Source organism: Barbus barbus (genome assembly GCF_936440315.1).
Source record: "Barbus barbus genome assembly, chromosome: 22".
Lineage (NCBI taxonomy): Eukaryota > Metazoa > Chordata > Actinopteri > Cypriniformes > Cyprinidae > Barbus > Barbus barbus.
The window spans coordinates 28490055-28510821 of NC_136750.1; the positions used below are offsets into that span (position 1 = coordinate 28490055).

At 35.7% G+C, this 20767-nt stretch overlaps 1 protein-coding gene across 1 annotated transcript in view; it reads left to right on the plus strand.

Moving 5' to 3' along the window:
- The window catches only part of LOC306888341 (tumor necrosis factor receptor superfamily member 19L-like), a 30159-nt gene extending 13274 nt beyond the window's left edge, over positions 1 to 16885 (plus strand). Inside the window, exons 3-11 of the mRNA XM_079446558.1 lie at positions 591 to 683; positions 1368 to 1552; positions 1704 to 1756; positions 2860 to 3114; positions 8100 to 8180; positions 8273 to 8351; positions 12848 to 13069; positions 13613 to 13784; positions 14913 to 16885. Of these exons, the coding sequence (XP_079302684.1) occupies positions 591 to 683; positions 1368 to 1552; positions 1704 to 1756; positions 2860 to 3114; positions 8100 to 8180; positions 8273 to 8351; positions 12848 to 13069; positions 13613 to 13784; positions 14913 to 14924 (1152 nt within the window). The 3' untranslated portion in view covers positions 14925 to 16885. The remainder of the gene's footprint in view (positions 1 to 590; positions 684 to 1367; positions 1553 to 1703; positions 1757 to 2859; positions 3115 to 8099; positions 8181 to 8272; positions 8352 to 12847; positions 13070 to 13612; positions 13785 to 14912) is intronic.
- Positions 16886 to 20767: the final 3882 nt, after the last annotated feature.

Genomic DNA, 20767 nt, shown 5'->3' on the forward strand with positions numbered 1-20767 from the left:
CGATTAAAATACAAATTTTTTGCTCATACATTGAGCCAGAAATCCCTAACAGTGCGTACATACACCGGATTTTACAGTTTTATTACTACACTGTTTGTATAAAACACTCAATTTGTTTTATTAACAACTTAACAAACATGACAGTATATCTATATTCTGAAGGTTTTAACAGAGGGGGTTGTTCATATATCATTTTGATTTATTAAAAAAGTCTTCTTTTTTTCTTCTTTTTTCTGGCAGTTGACAATATTTTCTGATTTATTTTATTTTATTTACTTTATTATTAATTTTTATGTATTAGTGCATATTTAACTAGACAATACCTTTTTTTGAATATTTAAACATAGCATTTCAGAAAACATGCTATACATAACAAATGCCTTAATGTATTGTGATTAATCAACTGGGGAATATATGGTGATATCTCTTTTTTTACCCTCTTCACCTGCCTTAAACTACACATTACTATCCTGTGTTTTACCCACTGTATTATCCTAATATTTATGCAGCGGTTAGTTTTGGTTTGATTCTCACAGGCAGGTGTGTTTGTGTGATTTTAACACTGGCTGGTGTCATTTGTGTGTCTGTAGCTGCTGGAGTTATGGGGGACGTTAGCGGCGCAGTGTCGGTGGGAGGATGGGTGTGTGTGTCCGCTCTGTCCAGCCGGACAGGAGCCCACCACGGTGAGAGATAACACCACCAAAACACACTTCACAAAACATGTGCCTGGTCTAGTATGTCCTACATTATGATCTCTGTCCAGAGAATTCACTCCAGTTTATGTATATATATCAGAAAAACACCAAAAAATGTATCAGTGTATCATATGTACAATTCTGTAAAAATTTATCATATGATTGCATTTATACACATCAAGATTTTGATGGGGTTTTTTATCATCTGAACAAGCCAAACCTAAAAAGTTTTGGTAGTATATCTCATGAAAACATGTCCAGAGAACATTTCACAAAAAAAAAAAAAAAAAATTATATACTTTTAATTTTATATAAAAAGAAATAAATAAATCTTTAGGCCCATTAAGATTTTTTTATTTATTTTATTTTTTTTTTTTACATTATGACAATTTTTCCATTACATTTCCATTGTCGTTACTTGAATGTATTTGTATACTTTTTATTAAATTTTTTATATTTATATTTATTTTTAAACCATTGTTCTTAAGAGTAAAGCTTATTAGACTGAGACTGTTATTTTTTTGTAATTTGAATTCTTATTTTTAGTAATATATTTATATAGATTCATCTATTGCTCTTATCTAAAACACATTTGAATGTCTCTCATTTTATGAGAGATGTAACACATTTTGTGGTTCTGTCATCTTAGTGCTGTGTATTTGTTTCTTTAAGGCTTGCGGGGAAGTTGAGGGTCCCGGTGAGACCGGATTGTGCCGGACTTGCCCAGCAGGCACCTTCTCTGATACCAATGACACTGAACCGTGCCGCCCACATCTCTCCTGCAGGGCACTGAGCCGCTGGCTCTCGACCGAACCGACCTCGCATTCTGATGCCGTGTGTGGAGGATGTCTTCCTGGGTAAAGAACAGAAAATATTTAGTCATCGTCTTCATCATTGCATCACTTTGGTATCAGAGCAGATGTGTTTTCCTAGTCTCGCAAACTTTCCAAAACGTAATGAAATGGAAAGCGTAGAGGGGGCGTATTTATGAACTGACATATTTTTCAGGTTTCACCCTGCTGCTAAATGGAAGTCCTCCACCCTCCACGCCTGCATCAGGAGTAAGTGTTTAACATTTTATACTTCAGTGTTGTGTGAATGTAACACAGCAAACCTGGAAATTGAAGGCCACACCTATCTGTTCAGTTTACTCTTCACAAACAAAAAAGTAATAAATATTGGCATTTAATAGTATTAACATAAGAATAAACAGTTCTTCTGCAGGAAAATATGGTCTTTTTCACAATAACTTCAAATGTTACCCATCCAACAGTCAGAATTTAAACTTTTGTTATTATTTTTTAAATATTCAAAATTATTTTTAATAGTAAATCTTATTAGATTCTCATTACTGTAATGAAGTTATTAAACAGCATACATTCTGTAAAACATTACATTTAGCAAGATCTATATATAAAATGGAACAACCATATTAAAAAGTGATTTATTTATAAGAGGATGTGAATTTTCATGGGTTTAAATAAAATACTTTTGTTATTAGAGACAATAAAAATAACTTTGCACATCAAATACAGCTCATTTACTGGTAAAAATAAAAAAAAAGAAATGAATTGAATGTTACATGTTTGACAAGTCAAATATATGAATCTCTGAGTAACATGTTTTTTATTTATGCCACAAAATGAACTTAATTCCATAAAATTATTATAATGATCTACGCAAGAAATATTTTGAATGTCTCCAGCACGTTTTATAATTTCCCAAAAATCAAACATCAGCCCTTATGCATGTTATCACATCCATCAAAAATTTAAGCTGGCTGTTATTTGGAATATTAGCACACTAAAAATATCAACATAACAATCAATCAGTGAATACTTGATGGCTAAGAAATAAATAATTGTTACCTTACGATCCATCTGTTTTCAAATTCACATCATTTGAATATAACACCAATGTGTGTCAAAAAATAACATGCACAACACACTCTCATATGCTGATACATGGATTCAAAAATTTGACAGGTGATTGTTACAAATTGTAGTCCGATAATTGTCTTCTCAAAGCCAATTATCAAAGTTTGATAAAATGTTGTATAACGATTCATTTTTACATGTTTTGTTACATTTAATTACTGCTTTTGAGCCATTTAGAATTGCAATCATTTGTTGGATAAGTAATTATGTCTTGTGTATATCTACAGAGCCATACAGCCGGCGGAGACGTGACGCTGGTAAGAGCACCCTCAACAGGTCTGGAGTGGGAGGTGCAAACGCCACCAGCGTTCAGGGTCCAGAGGAGAAGAGCACGGAGTACGCCGTGTTTGCACTGGTGCCCATTTTCTGTGTGATGGGCCTGCTGGGAATTCTCATCTGCAACCTGCTGAAGAAGAAGGGCTACCGCTGCAACGCGGAGAAAGACGGGGTGGACGCAGAAGCCGCCACTCCACAGAAAGAAGGTACGGTACACAATCACAGAAATGAATACTTATATACAGCAAGGATTCAATAAACTGATCAAAAGTAGACATTTATAATGTTAGCTTAGATTTCTGTTTCAAATAACGTTCCTTTGATCTTTCCTGAAATCCTGAAAATAAAAGTGTTTCACAGTTTTCACAAAAATATAAAGCAGCACAACGGATTTCAACATTAATAATAATCAGAAATGTTTCTTGAGCAGCAAAATCGGCATATTAGAATGATTTTTTAAGGATCATGTGACACTGAAGACTGGAGTAATGACGCTGAAAATTCAGATTTGAATCACAAGAATAAAATATATTTTAAACTACACTTAAATAGAAAACAGCTCATTTTAATTGTAATAATATTTCACAATATTACAGATTTTGCTGTATTTTTGATCAAATAAATACAGCCTTGGTGAGCAGAGAAGAGACTCTTTAAAAACATTAAAAAAAAATGATCTCACATTTGATATGAACCTTTTAAAAAAAACTCTATAATCAAATCAAGCAAGCAAAAAAGTCAAGCATGCGCCCATATTAATGATGCAAACGGCTCCATACAGTTCATTTGTTGTCTGTTGAAACTCACTCCACCTAAGTTTGATTTCTAATATGAACCCAGTGGCCCAATTGTTAGACTAAAACCCCTCCACCTAAGAGTGAAACGAAATAAATTCACTCTACACAAAAAGAACAGAGTGTTTTCTTCTGCTTTGTGTGCATGTGAATCGGTGGGTGGAGCTGTATCTGTTGTGATGAGCTCAATGTTTCATCTACAGTAGCGCTAGCATATGATGGTACAGGTTCGGCCTGTAAAGCGGGTATGTCTCCAGGAACAGAGTAAATGACACCTTAATCACAGCATATTTTGCAGCTGAATAGCAGAACAGCAGAGCTGGATCTGGGGTTTTGTTCAGGATGTCAGGCAGCATAATTGTTTGTGTTCAATAGAAAAAGAGTAGAAAAGGAAGTTAATCGTGTAAGCCACAAAAGGCTGTGCATGATGGTAAAAGGTGTAGTTCACCTAAAAATAAAAATTTGCTGAAAATGTCCTCACCATCAGGCCATCCGAGATGTAGATGAGTTTGTTTCTTCATCAGATTTGGAGAAATGTAGCATTACATCACTTGTTCTTCAATGGATGCTCTGCAGTGAATGGGTGCCGTCAGAATGAGAGTCCAAACAGCTGATAAAAACATCACAATAATCCACACCACTCCAGTCCATCAATTAGCATCTTGTGAAGTGAAAAGTTGCGTTTTTGTAAGAAAGAAAGCTTTTTAAGTCCTCTATCCATAATAATGTTTTTTCCAGTGAGTAAGTCATCTGTTCTGAATCAGGAGAGGAATATGCACAGATCAAGGAAGGTTTACAAGCCAAAACATTTCTATACAAAAACGTGAGTGAGTTTTGATGTGGGAGGACAACAGAAGATGGACTTTTTCACTGGAGGAAGTGTTATTTTGGATTATAGATTCATATTTTAGCCTGAAGCGACAGATTAAATTTAAAACGTCTTAATGGATTTGTTTTTTAAAAACATGCAGCTTCTGTCTTCTCAAGATGTTAACTGATGGACTGGAGTGGTGTGGATTATTGTGATGTGTTTATTAGCTGTTTGGACTCTCATTCTGACGGCACCCATTCACTGCAGAGGATCCATTGGTGAGCAAGTGATGCAATGCTACTTTTCTCCAAATCCGATGAAGAAACAAACTCTTGGATGTCCTGAGGGCGAGTAAATTTTCAGACAATTTAAATTTTGTGGTTTGAAATGTGGTTTTTATGTTTGTTTGCTTGTGCAAAGCATGTGCAATGCTACAAAGTCATCAGGGCTCTGCTATGTGATTGCTAAAGCGTTCTCTCCTTTCCTCATCTATCTTTGAGCAGCACAGCACTCCCACTGTATCTCCTTTCTGTAGATCAATAATTCAGTCGGTTCTGTGCTTGTAGATGTTCTCTAACTGCTATCACCGCACTGTTGACTAGTTCTAACATAGTCAATGTGAACTACATCAGATTCACATCGACCTAGACACACTTAAACTACTAAAAACTGCAAGACAGTCAGGCGAAACCTCTATTTTAAGTGTTCCTACATACATAGAAGAAGAAAATAGCCTATTGGGTGCACTATTGTGCACCATTCATGTAAAAAGTCTCAGGAACAAAGCGTATTGAAAACATCACAAGATAGCCATTAGGTATTTAATAATGAATGTCTGGCTCGAGTGGAGTCTGAAAGCTTGTGTTGTATAAGTCTGGGTCGGCTCCAGGACGGTGTAGAGCAGGTGACAGCATCCAGATGAAAGAGGATGATGAGTCTCTGGGGTGTAATTGGGTCGAAATCATTTAATGAAGTAACGACGTTTGCAGTCAGAATGCAGCGTTCCATTCACTGTTGTTACGTCAGTGTTCCCTGTCGATTTCTGATGGTACAGTGCTAAATTAAATGTCTTTTCTTGGCACTTTGTTTGGAGCTGGGACAATTACATAAGCACTTTGCTTTCAAGCACTCAAGAACACTTCTACCTTGACCAGCATTTCAATGCTTCAGAATCTAACAGTAATCTGATATATAGCCATTTCACATTTCAGCTGTGAGATGAACCCGGATAGATGTCCGAGCATTTTCGATTTTCAGCTGTATTTTGTAGGAGATGTCTGGTGCAGTATGCAATAGTAGATGATTCAGGTATTGCATCAGTATGATGTTTGCATTGTATTTTTGCCATCGGCCACACCTGCTATTCTGAGATAAAACCATAAAAGTGTCAAAGATGCATTTCACAGCAGCCTCCTGTCGCTGCAGAGAAAGTTCAAGCAAAATAGGTGTACCAGTACAATAATGACAGAGCTAAAAAGAGCCTTTTTATGGCTCGCAGCAAGTTTGAAAGTAGATTGAAGTCATTGGATTAGATTATTCTGTAATACATTGCATCAAGTTTATCAGGTAATTTTATTGTAGATAGACAAACAGACATAGAATAACCTCGCTGTATCATCCGAAGCTAGAAAATTAGTTTTGGTTATTTTATAGCAGCAAAATAATATTTTAGAAACAAAAACATGATTTACATTAGTAGGCTATAAACTTCACAAGATATGTAATGGTCAGAATTTGTACAGTATATAACATAACATTTATGGTAAAATGTACACTACCATTTTTAAATGAAATTAATACTTTGATCAAATGACATAAAATACATTTATAATGTTACAAAATATTTCTATTTCAAATAAATGAAGTTCTTTTGAACCACATATTAAGTATCCTGAAAAATAAAATGCATGACGGTTTTCACAAAAATATGAAGCAGCACAACTGTTTTCTACATAATAATAATAATAGTTTGTTGAGCAGTAAATCAGTATATTAGTATCATGTGACACTGAAGACTGGAGTAATGATGCTGAAAATTCAGCTTTGCATCCCAGGAATAAATGACATTTTACAATATATTCAAATAGAAAACAGATATTTAAAATTGTAATAATATTTGACTGTTTTTAGTTTTTAATCAAATAAATTGGTGAGCAGAAGAGATTTCATTCAAAAACACAAGAAAATCTTTTTTGCAGATAAAAATAAAGTGAATTTTCTAGCCAGTTTATGATCAGGTTTAAGCAGCAGGTGTTTTTAGTGGCTGTATGAAGTCGGTCCACACAGGTGTCCTAGAGAAAGAGAAACCACAAATCAACATTATTATCTAACCACAAACAAACAGTCAACACTAGATCTACTGTTGTATCATTCGAGACTTACAAACTGTCAAATGTTTTGCTTGAAAATAGTTTTTCTTTACAATAAATAACACTTGCACTGGTATTTTGACATTTTAAGTGTCCAAACACTTCAGCAGATGCATGACTATGATTCTAACAGAGTGTCTTTGGTTGATCAGAATAATAAAGCGCTGCAGTGCTGACGTTCATTCAGGGTGAATATACTCAGAGTGCTGAGTGAGCTGTTCTCTACAGTACGTCCCCAGCTGCCTCGCTCTGGAACTCTGGGATATAGTTACCATAGAGACACTGATAACTGCACACTGAGCCTTCTGTATGCTATAGATTCACAAATGCGTCACAATAGAGACTGTGAGAGTTTAGCAGTGGCGTGCCGACATTTTTGGTGTGTTATGAATCCGTCTGCCTGTGGTTATTAATGGTGAATTGTGTTTTTAACTCTGTGGATGAGGCTAATGAGGACGGAGTGCAGCGGCTTCCCTGTGCTCTTAAACTCTTTTAAAAATAGTACTTAATGATGGGGATGACATCAGGACAATACAAACACACACCCACAGAGAAGTTTTAAATACTGCTGGAGCTTCAAAATAATATTTGTTCACTGTGAAGCTCACAAAACCGGTCAAAAACATGTATGCGTCACGCATATCATTTGCACAATGAAGGTGAAGCTTATTTTTAGGCACTTTAAGCCTATATTATATACTGTTATAGCATTTACATTTTTTTCAATTAGCTTTCATTTTTGTATTTTCATTTTTATTTTTAAATTATTTCATTTTAATTGATTTTGTTATGTGCAAATTGTAATTTTTATTAATTTGTATTTAAATATTTCTATTTACCTTTTATTAATTTGTATGTACTTACTTTTTAAAATTATTGTTATGTATTAAATTAAGTTGGTTGGCAAGGCAATATTTTAAATTCTCATTTAGGTTTTTCATCTAATATTTATATAATATTATCTTATTTCAGCTTTTTCAACAACAGAAAATGATTTTAGTAATTTTTGCTTTATTTAACAATAATAAACTGCTTTGAAGTGTGAGGAAAAAAAGACATTTAATTTGTAAAATCGTTATACAGTATTTGTTGTACTAAATTAAAGTGTATGATTTTAATAAAAAATGTTGTTTGAACTAGATTTAAAATTTGTATAAGAGCAAATCAAATATTAAAACTTTAAAATATAGCAAAAAGTGTTTTGCTTTTGTCCTCAGGAAACCTTTGTCCCTACATTGTTGATGACCCCAATGAAGACACCATCAGCATTCTGGTGCGGCTCATCACAGAGAAGAAAGGTGTGTGATATTTCTCAACACATTTAACTCACCCTCACATCACACTGTGAGATCAGAGTCTCATTGCATCTCGATGTGTTTGTGTGTTACAGAAAACGCTGCTGCTCTGGAAGAACTTCTGCAGGAATATGAGAATAAACAGATGGCCCTCAGCAAGAGCTCATCCATCAAGTAATTAAACACACAAACCTACTCAAAATCACTTTTGAAAAGTCCAAAATTATCTTTGAGAAAATGCATTGTCCATAAATATTTCTTAATGGCCATTAGGGATGTTCATTTTAACCGATAACCGACCGATAAGAATTTTGACCAATTAATACAATGTTAAATGGTTTAAAGTCACTTATTTATTTGTATTTTTTTCAGTAATTTATGAAAATATTTTAAAAGGTTTGCTGCATGGTTAAAATAAGATATGCGTATAAAAAATATGTTTTCTTCTTCAAACATAAGTCGCCTATAAGTCGCATTTTATTATTTCATTCAGAAATAGGCCGACACGAACATTATAATAAACACTGTAAACATAGCTAGGCTATTTTAGTTCCCCTCACTCCACAACAAATCCTTTCAAATAACAGTACACTATTTAGAAAAGAACAGGAATTAAAAATGTAAGAAGCTATAGCTATTATAAACGACAAACCAAAACAAATTAATTGAGGCTAAAATGAAACTGAATCCAATGTTGGGTCTCTCGTTCGACACAAAATCAAATGTTTCTGTATTCGCAATGTATTTGAATGACAAAATATTATTTATCTTTTATGTAGGCCTACTTCACTCGCCTTCCAATATCCTCGTAAAACAAAATGTTTTGCATAACATCACGGCGGTACGGTGATAACGCTTAACGGCACAGATTTTATTAGGCTACATACTTAAACTGAGCAGTGTGTTTTTTCCCATATGTTTGACTGAAAGGTTTTTTATAATGATAATGAACAGGCTGCATTGTCACAGACACTTATTCTTTCAAATTGAATTCAGTTCTAATTTAAAATAATCTTTTCGGTTAACGGTTAATAATCGGTTAACGAGCGTTGGTTGTCGGTATAACCGAAATGAACATCCCTGATGGCCATACAACTATATTTTGTATTTTTTTATTGTGCAATATATATTTGTCCTTAAAAACGATGGGATTTTTAAGATGTTTTTTCCTTGCACGTTAGTGACACACAGTGCAGCTCATTAAGTCAACACAGCATCATAAACGAGTCAGTCTGTGTCTATCTGTGAAACTGAAACTGTAACAGAAACACAAAGAACCATTGTGGTTTAGTTCCTAGTGTCTTTGTTAGAAATATTCCATATAGAGTATGTCTCACCACAGGAAGGTCTGGAGAAGAATAAGCTTTAGGCATCCTAGATAAACTACTGATGGTAAGACTTGTGAGTCACAGCTAATGTTTTGTTATGAGTAAATGTCTTAAAAAAGAATTCTTACAATTCCATTTAAACCATGTTCTTAACAATGTTACAAAGCCAATTTATATTCACATTCCCCAACTAGGGAGAGAGTGACTTTGTTGATGCTTGTCAATGTATCTTATTTGCTCGAATGCCATCTTCAATATTCCCATTATGAATAATAATAAGCAAGTGACTAGCAAAGCATATAATTTATGATATTACAGGTTTAATGTTGCCTTATGAGATAATTGCAAGTTTAAAGTGTGAAATGTACATTTTACACATAAAACTGAATACTGAAATTAATATTTTTATTCAGCAAGGATGCATTAAATTGATCAAAATGGACAATTACGGTGTTTATAATGTTACAAAAGATTTATAATTCAAATCGAAATAAAAATCTTGAGCTTTTTTGTTCATCAAAGAATCCTTAAAAAATAAAATGCATCATAATTTGTACTAAATATGAAGCAGCACAGATCTCTTCAACATGATAATTAGAAATGTTTCTTGAGCAGCATATCAGCATATTAGAATGATTTCTGAAGGATCATGTGACTTTGAAGACTGGAGTAATACAGCTTTGATCACAGGAATCAATTACATTTTAAAATATATAAACAAACAGGTATTTTAAATTGTAATAATATTTCATAAAATTTAAGTTTTTCTGTATTTGTGATCAAATAAATGCAGCCTTAGTGAGCAGAAGAGACTTCTTTCAAAAACATAAAAAATCTTTTGATTGTTAGTGTATGATTGAATATGGTCACAGTTCATGCTTGAATCGTTGCATGACTCATCTCCAGCCTAATGAAATGAATTGAGCTCTGAGAAGGATTCGCAGTTGTGAAACAGAAAGCAGTTTTCCGTTAGCTGAGATAAAGATGCAGCTCATTCTTGTGAACTTCTTAATGACAAATCAATGTAGTGTTAGAAGAGCCGAGGGAGAGATCGTGTCTGTGTTAATCACCACAGTGAGGTTAAGGTCCCTCAAAAAGTATAGAGGGAGCTTTCTAATTTCTTTGACTTGTTTTGGTCATTATTGTGCATTTTATGTGTATATTTAATGACCGTTTTCCCATGCATCCAATCAGATTTCAGAGTCATAATTATGCATTTTATAATGTCAAACACACAGTCAGAGACAGAGCATTCTTCATCTCTTTGACATCACAGTTGTACAGTGACCTCTGGGAAATTTACTGGCATAGATCCGTTGTGCTGCCATCATCAGTGCCTGCTGAAATAATAGCTCAGTTCAAGAGACCCTTTAATTCCAGGCCCTTTTCTGCAGACGGAGAGCGCTGGGTTCCACAGCTGCCACGAGTTCAGGGCCTCTGACATCATCACAGTGGAACTATGGGAGGGGGCGGGTGGAAAGCAGGACGCCATGAATGGATTGTGGTTTATGTGCCCTCAGTGTGTTTAGAGAAGACCTGAATATACTTCAAGACTTATCTTAAAGGGATCCCTGGGTATTAAGACTTGTATGGCTTAATAGAAATGTAAATGGTGTCTCTTATTGAAATATGTAGTAGAAAACCCATTAAAGATTTATGTTATTTTAAAAAATCACATCGTTTTATACATATTTTGGACTATGGGGGACGCCATTATTCTGATGACGTAAAATGGTTGCACTCTGTGAGCTACTAGCGCTATCTGTTGCTATTTTTACCACAACACAGCTCTGAAAATAAAATACTGATATGATGACCACAGCTACTGAAAGAGCTTACAGGTGGCAATAAGTATAGGTTTAAACCATATGCTGTACCATGGATTTTTCCCCACAAGGAGAATAAACTGCCCCGGATCTCGAGGGAAATCCGTGCTGAGAAACTCCTCTAGCAGCCGCGCGTCATGATTAGCTTCGGCATGTTTACATCCTAACAGATGACATCTAGCGTTTCTTATCTCAGCCGTTTGTAAGCTCTTTCAGTAGCTGTGGTCTACTAAAGACTCAAAGGCATCAGGGCTAAAGTGGAGAGAAAAAAGAAGCGGGTCTTTAGGAAGTTTTATTCGTCCACAGGCATTCTTTTCTCCTCTTCTTATCGCTAGGAAAGCAGTGAAGTCTTACATTGCTTCTCTTGTTGCCCTTGGACTGAAAATTACAACCAAAAGCCACACAATGTGGTATCATATCAGTATTTTATTTTCTGAGTTGTGTATTCCGAGTTGTGTTGCCGTAAAAAGTGGCAGTAGCTCACTGAGTGCAACCATTTGACTTCATCGACGCAGAATGTACTGTGCACATAAAATAATGGCGCCCCCCCATAGTCCAAAAACGATGTCGATTTTTTTAAATAACATACATTTTCAAGGGTTTTCTACTACATATTTAAATAAGAGACATCATTAACGTTATATTAAGCTATACATGTCTTAATACCCGGGGATCCCTTTAAGAACGATCTGCGCATGCCTGTTTCGGTACGCCAAGAATCAAGCTTCACTGGTATACCAAAGCATTAATTAAACACTGGATTTTTGTAATGCTGATGGCAGAGCATTGTTATCTGGTTTCTAAGGTGTTCTGAATAGTTTAGGGTGTTGTTATGTGGTTTCTAAGGTGATCTGTGTAGTTTAGGTTGTTGCTATGTGGTTTCTAAGGTGTTCTGTGTAGTTTAGGGTGTTGCTACAGTATGTGGTTTCTTAGGCGTTCTGTGTAGTTTATTGTTGCTGTCTGGTTGCTAAGGTGTTGTGAGTAGTTTAGTGTGTTGCTATGTGGTTTCTAATGTGTTCTGTTTAGTTTAGGGTGTTGCTGTCCGGTTACTAAGGTGTTGAGAGTGATTTAGGGTGTTGCTATGTGGTTTCTAAGGTGTTTTGTGTAGTTTAAGGTGCTGCTGTTTGGTTTCTAATATATTCCAAGTAGTTTAGGGTGTTGCTATGTGGTTTCTAAGGTGTTCTGTGTAGTTTAAGATGTTGCTATGTGGTTTCTAAGGTGTTCTGAGTAGTCTAGGGTGTTGCTATGTGGTTACTAAGGTGTTCTGAGTTGTTTAGGGTGTGGTTTTTAAGATGTTCTGAGTAGTTTAGGGCATTGCTGTCTGGTTGCTAAGGTGTTCTGAGTTGTTTAGGTCATTGCTATGTGGTTGCTAGGGTACAATGTAATTGTCCCAGGCTTGAATTTGGCTAGCATCGTTTCCAGTCTGTTTTGTTTAAAATTATTGTAAAAAAATATATCTTTGTAAAATACACACGCAGTATGGCTATGAGTGTGTCTCTGTCTGTGTCTCTCTCAGGTTTCCGGCTCTTCCTCATTTCTCTCCATTCCGGTCGTTGCCGCGGCTGTGTTCTCATCAGTATCATTTGCACACTATAAACGGGCTGGCCCCGCGCTCCGGCCTCTGCTGCTCCCGCTGCAGTCAGAAGAAGTGGCCCGAGCTGCTGCTGCCCATCGATACGCACAAGAACCCCACTAACCTGGTCAAGACGCCGGAGGTCACCATCCTGTCTGTAGGGAGGTGAGAAAAAATAGAAAATAAAATATACAATTATGTGAATGCTGAGAAGAAAGGCCTTCATTTCAGCCCAAATGTGTTGTTTCAATCCAGACATGAGAAATCTGTTTGTAGCTTCTGTTTTTTTAAACATTGTGAACATTATTAAACAAAATAGATGCACTTCGCATATAGAGACCATCCAAACCATTTCACAAAAAATCTAAATGTCTTTTTTGCCCAATATTCTTAGGCAGTTTTATGTGTTATTTTTTATCTATTATTATAGTATTATATATTATTATTATAGTAGTATATATTAACTTCCATATATCAGTGCACTAGTGTCAGAGTTCAGAGTGTACTGGAATCTGTCTCTCGAGCTCACTAGGTTTTGGAGCAGACCTGTAAATCCCAATGACTGAATGAATCAGGTGTGTTGATTTGAGATGGTTATTCACATCTCATTCTCACACACACACACACACACACAGTTCTGCTCACAGTAACACATCAGGCCTGTAGTTTCACTCACTGACCTCTGTGTCACCTGCATGTGAACGGCAGGTTTCAAGTTGCTCAGATCCCAGAAGTGAAGTCAGCTTCCAAGGAAGTGACCCAGCCGGAACCGAGCGATACGGACTCCATAGACAGCGGCCACACGGAGCCTGTGGAAGAGCGTTCCCTGCTGGGCGTATCCTCTTCCTGTAACTCCGCCTCCTCAAAGTCCAGACAGGAGGTGAGTTTGTAAACAAGCGGAACAGGGATATTCCTCCGAGCATGTTTGTGTTTCTGTAATACATCCTTTTGACTTGATTTGTAGTTTCCTCTTCCTAATCTCTCCCTTTACTGCCTTGACCTGAAGCTCATTGTCTAAAGCCATTTGTAAAAATCCCTACAGGAATCTGGTGCATTTGTCACCAGTAAATGAATGGGAAACACTCAGAGTTAGTTCGTGAGTCATAGATAATCAGATAATTAGTCCAGGTTAGTGAACATCCGGTGAACAACACCATAATTGTAATCTTAAATATTGTCTTCAGCATCATTCATACATGTAAATAGAACAAATATGAAATCTGGCTTAGATTCAGAAAGGAATCATGTCTTTTTATGGCAGTTTTTTTGCTGATTAAGTGATAATACAAGACATATTCACCTTAAGAATCATTGTTGAAACTCGAAAGCAAAAATGGTATGGAATGCACATATTTTGTAACGATTATGGGATTTCACTCAGTGAATGTGATGCAGGGCGGTGTAATGAAAGTCATGGAGTTGCATTGAGGGAAGGTCAGTTTTTGTTACCTAACGTAACTGTTTACCCTCTTGCATAAGAATCTGCGGGGCGGTGGGCTAATGGCTTCACATTGACTATCAATAGCTCCTGGGATTTACCAAAATACCTCAAGGCTTCTCCTCACTATTCATCCTTACAGCTGCTCTGGGCATTTAACCCTCTGTGGCCTCACGGCATTTATAAATGACACACAGACCAACACTAGAAAATAGCTTTTCATTTTTGTAAAGTCACATGGGCTTGGTTTTAAAGTACAGTAAAAGCAGTAATACTGTGAAAAGTCATTACAATTTAAAATAAGTTAAAATATGTTTGTTTTTTAACTCATCGTTTTTTACATTTTACACATAATGTGGTCCATAGAGGATTCATGGATGAATACAATGCAACTGTGAGAATCTGTTTGGGTTTTCTGCTAGCCTCAACTCAGTTTTTCCACTGGTTCACTTCATACCGAGTCAATGATATTATCTGGTGCCCTCTGGTGGCTGGGAAAGTTTTTGCATTTGTTAACCAGCAAATGACTCAAATTCATGTGACTAATCATTCTCTCTCCCTCTGTCCCAGATGAACATCTGAACGTCTGAGGAGGACGTCCAGGACGGGACGGATGACATCATCAGAAGGTAGACGTGTGGCGGTGTCGTAGAACTATTTTATTAAAAAACAATAAGCTCTGTCTCTGGTAAGTGAAGGGCATTTCCTCCGAAAGCATGTGTGCTTCCACAAGACACTAAAGAGGTCTTCAGTGCAGAAAACAGCACTCAGAACAAGACACCAGTGAGACGTTCTCTCCAGTTACAAAACATTACGAAGTATTACGAGAAACTAGTTTGATTTACATACCTTTTATTGCTTTTTTTTTTCTAGTTCTGTTTTTGTAGTATTTAAGATTTTTAATAAATTGCATATGTACAGTCGTGGTCAAAAATTTGCAAACATCTTTTGTTAATAAGAAATAAAAGAAAACATACAAAAACATGCATTGTCAATTTCAAATGCATATATATTCTATTGTTTATATAAAAAATAGTATTCTGTGGTTTTTACACATACAGGATATACAAACATATTTATTTAAGATGGTTTACACTCGTTCACCAACTAAACTCTTTGCTGACAGTGAATGTGCTTTTGAATGTCACGTTTTGGACTTAAATCAGAAACCATGAACAAAGGAGAACACAAGGAAACAAGAACCAAACACAGGAAATGGTAACACTGAAATAATCAAAGATAAGAACAGGAAACTAAACCAAAACTTCAACATAAAAGTCTGAAATGGGAATATACAGGACTAATGTACAGCAGCCCTAAACCTTAAATGTGTGAATGTCATCATATTTGATTGCAGAGTTCAGCAATTGAACTATGACCATGTTTCACTAATTATTCCATCATTTCGAACTTCTTTGTGTCAAATGATGGCTTCAAAAGTGTGCTGAAGTCTTTTTATTCAAATAAGCTTGGTTTGATACTAATGCAATGATATTCAGACATTTTTAAGTGTGATTAAATACTTTTTGGGACCACTATGTTTCACATTTTTGGTTTGCGTTTTTATTTCTTTTAGGATTCAAAAAACAGGTGGCTAATTGTTCCACGGTTTAAAAACTGCTGATGTGAATAGCACAGAAATAGTAGCAATAATACTTAGAAATGAGCATTTTTAAGTGTTCGCAAGCGTTTGACCAAGACAGTAGAATATAATATTTCATATAAAGCTCTTTCGCACCACGACCTTCAGCTCATCAGCTTTATTTGGAAAAATAAAACAAGCAATACACTGTATTCATTTATATCTTTAGGAGACGATTTCTTATCAAGGCATCTCACAATACAGCATGCAAATCTGAGGAGAGGCTGCTGAGAAAATCATGCTAGAAGCTAAACTTAAAAAAAGGTTTATTGTTCCTTCTGAAAGTATTATCATCTTGTAGTGCATCAGACTAGCTGTCTGCTTCTTATGTAACACTAATGAAAAATATTTAGTATTAGCACTAAACCTTGTGCATTTCAGATTGCTCGCTTTATCGAAGCGGTGGGATATTATTTCATTGTGCTGCTGTATTTCAGTCCAAACTGGACCTGGCTTCTCTCTCGGTTCTTTTCAAACATTAGTCATCAGTGGGCACTGGGCATTATTAATGACAAAAGACTGCGTTCATCCGTCTGCATGACGTTCACACTGCATCAAATTTGAAAAACAACACTCAATCTGACATTTTCAGTTCTGATGTAAATGGAAATATGTTATGTATCAGATTTTTTTATGTGTGATTTCAGTGTGAACACGAGATTTTAAAATCAAACTTTACTTTCATCATAACTGCACTCTAACTTCCTTTTGCATGAGTTTTAAAAGCATTTATGAACTTTATTAAGTATTATACACAAAGGTGCAAAAATATTTTTTTATGTATTAATTGATGTTGTCAGCAGTGACATATAAAAATTAAAAATGCATAGATTTAGGACCAGAAGATTAAAGTTCACAATGACAAATTTCATTAAAACATATGAAATTTGCTGATTTCCTTAAAAAAAAAACCTGCAAAAAATATTTTATTAGTATTTTGACTTTTTTTCCCATTACAAATATAAAATTCATTAAAGTATTTTTAAATTAAATAAATAAATCAAAATACATCTACTTGAAAAGGAAAATTATTTAAGATATTGAAAAAAATAAGTGAGATTATGCTTAAAACAAGAAAAAAAATTATATCAATTGGGTGTGAAAAATAATCTTGTTTTCCCTTTGAATTAAGTTTATTTTTCTAACCCCACTGGCAAATATGTTTCTTGTTTTAAGCTTAAAGTCACTTCATTTTAATACATTTTTCATAAAACGAGACTTTTAAATGTATCTTGATTTAGCGATGTTTAGATGCTTTATTTGTCCTGGAAGAAATACTGGGAAAGAAAGTTTATATATATATTTTGAAGTCTCAAAAGTTGTCAATAAAATGCATAGATTTAGGACCAGATATTGTAAGAAAAACTATCTGTCAATGGGATAAGGATTTTTTATTATTATTAAATCAAGTTCATTTTTCTTTCCACACTGACAGACATTTGTTCTGTTCTTAAGTCTTTCTGCTTCTCAATTAAATGTATCTTGATTTAAGAAAGTTTAGATATTTGTAAAAATACTAAGTACGAAATCAGTGTCTGTCCAACCTGAAAAAAACACACTTTTAAGCAGAAAATTGTAGTTGTTCAGTTTGGCTTGCAGTGTGAACGCTCCTCTGAAGCACATGTTGGTGTCATGCATCTTCCTCTTACAGGATATAGCTGAGTGTTCATCAGTCCTCAGATAGAGAAACACGAATCTACAAGAGCTGTTGCATTTATAGCTGAATGAGTCGGTGCATGTGGTGCAGTACAGATTGTGCAAAACTTCAAATGAAATGATACTGAATGGTTACGGTACTCTGCTCAGCTCAGAGTTTCACCTTGATTTGTGTCGTCTTGAAAGTTTCGTCACAACTTACTGAGGTAATTGAAAACTGTATATTATGAAATATTACTCTGTGTTTCATCATTTCCTTCTTCCATTGTATTTATTTGTAGTTTAGAGGAAGTAGTGACAGGCAAGGCTACTCGATAGCGTCACAGTTTTGTTACATTTACATGCACATTTTATATAAAGTGAATTTTTATACAATACACGCGTGTTTGTTTGCAATCATTTCTTGAAAAGCATCACAGTTATAGCTAGAGCTAGAGACATAAATCGCTGTTACTCCTTACTTTGCAAAGATCAACTAGGATGACAAGGTAAGGGGAAACTCAGCTCTGTATTGTTGTTGCTTTTATTTATTATCATTCTTATAATGTTGTTTTTTTCTTGATATTTATACTCTTGAAATAAATAAAAAAAACTTTACTGCAGTATCTGAGATGTGGAAATTCATCTTTATAGACTGATGTTAAATTCATTGCATCTCCATGCTGTATATCTGTGATGATTTACCATTCAGAAGTTTGGGGTTGGTGAGATTTGTTAACGTTTTTGTAAAAAGAAAAGAAAAATCTTCTGCTCACCAAGGCTTTGATCAAACATTCAGAAAAACAGTAATATTGTGAATTCAAAATAACTGTTTTCTGTGTGTATACACTGTAACATGTCATTTATTGCTGTGATGCAAAGCTGTATTACTCCAGTCTTCAGTGTCACATGATTCTTCAGAAATCATTCTAATATGCTGATTTGCTGCTTAAAGAAACATTTCTTCTTTTTCTTCTTGGTGTTAAAAACTTTTGTGCTGCTTTATATTTCTGTGGAAACCGTGAGACATTTTTTCAGGGTTCTTTAATAGAAATATAATATATATATAGAAAATATATATTTTGTAACACTACATTTAAAAGGTTATTACTGTCACTTTTGATTAATCAAATGCATCCTTGCTCAAAGTATTAAATATTTAACTCCTAAACTTCTTTGAACAGTGGTTTAAAATGGGCTTTTGTGTTTTTAAGCATTAGCAATGGCTAAATGTATAAGCTACAGCATTTTCAGTATACTAACACACTATTCTGATCTAACATGCTGTTGGACGGATTATATGCAATAACCTGATGATTACCATGAGATTGTTACAGTAACATAAACAGTAGGACTTTTCACACTTTATAGTTAATTATGCTGCGGTCACACTTTGAGCTTGCAAACTTTAGACATATAACACATAATTCCTAGTCTGATGACTTGGAAACAGGGTTGCCAGGTCTGCTAAACAAAACCAGCACAACTGACTGTTCGCAAAGAGCTTGACTGACAGGCAATCTGACCAATCATAACGCCGAATCCGTCAGATTAGTTTAGGTGGACTTAAACTTGAAAAATGATGTGTACTGATGTCTTTCTGCGGTTGAAATAAAATACCTTATGATGTTCATTCCAGTTTATTTTGTTCTTTAAGTAACCTAAATATGACAATCGGTTCACGTGTGCGCTTGAACTGAGCCAATACAGTGATCTGTCACGAGTCACGACACATTAAAGAGCCACAAAACGGGCAAAATATTTTAAAGCTGAGACCTTGTTTCATACCTGCTCTGTCTTGTCTGTTGGTGTGTCGTCAGTTTCCTCTTTGCTCCGCAATGTATTTTTTGTGTGCATGGGAACATGATGTGTAGTGTAAGAGTGGCATGGCTTGTAGAACATAGCAACAGTAACTAAAGAGGATGGGTTTTTGCGACGGGTCAATTGTTATTCAAAACTAGCCCAAAGAAAATCTCAGCCTACGGACCGTTGGCTGAACGTCTGATGCAGATATCGCACACAAAATTGGAACTGGGACGATGAGCACTTAACAGGATCGTCTAAATGCTGCATTTTCAAAAGTATATGAAATATTTAGAGCAAGGCTGTCCAAACTCGGTCCTGGAGGGCCGGTGTCCTGCAGAGTTTAGCTCCAAGCCTAATCAAACACACCTGAAGCAGCTAATCAAGCTCTTACTAGGCATGCTAGAAGTTTCCATGCAGGTGTGTTGAGGCAAGCTGGAGCTAAACTCTGCAGGACACCGGCCCTCCAGGACCGAGTTTGGACAGCCCTGATTTAGAGTTTTACACACCGCCACCGGTCTGTTATTGTGAGGACATTTCCACTCCCTAAACATCACGCAAAACTAAACGCAACGTGATTAGATTATTTACCTGCCAGTCAAAAGTCCTCTTGGGCAGGTCTTGCCCATTGAAAGTGACCAAGGTTCCCAGACCTTCTGCCATCAGTCTGAAGGTCTAGCTATCCAAGACTGGCCCAGTCGCATCCCCCTTTGTGGAAATAGCGTGGGGAGAGATTGCTAAAACCGCAGACTTGGATGTAATTACGACATAGCGTGAAGGCAGCTATATTTATAACATTTAAATCAGCTATATATTATATAGGTGAGGATAAAACTGCATCTTCCCTCCAATTGACGCGTTTTCCGTCACCTTTTCATTGGTGAGGCAAGCGATTGGGTGTCTAGCTCGCCGGGTAAAAATGGTGCTAACCTCCCTCTAAATTAGCTAAATGTGTGAAACGTTCCTCTAACGATAAAGCGCAGTGTGAAAAGCCCTATTTTCCCTGGCAGATCCTTGCCGGGATTTCTAAACTTCCTAAATTGTCAGGGTTTGGCTTTGTTTTCCTATTGATGCTCTCTCTGAAGTCCTCATGCATTATATGTAGACCTACATGTATTTGCATTGCTTTGACCGTTTTCTGTAGATCCTACCTTTTCGAATGCCACGATTGGCCGATTATGCACTATGGCTGCACTCTATTGGTCAATCATTACTTTTCAGTCATTAGTTTTAGCAAGTATAAGAACAACGCCAAACCTGGACATTTAGAAATCCTGGCCAGGACATGTCCAGGAAAAAAGGATTTCATTCTGTGAAATAAAGACGTTTAAAAAAATCCTCCTTT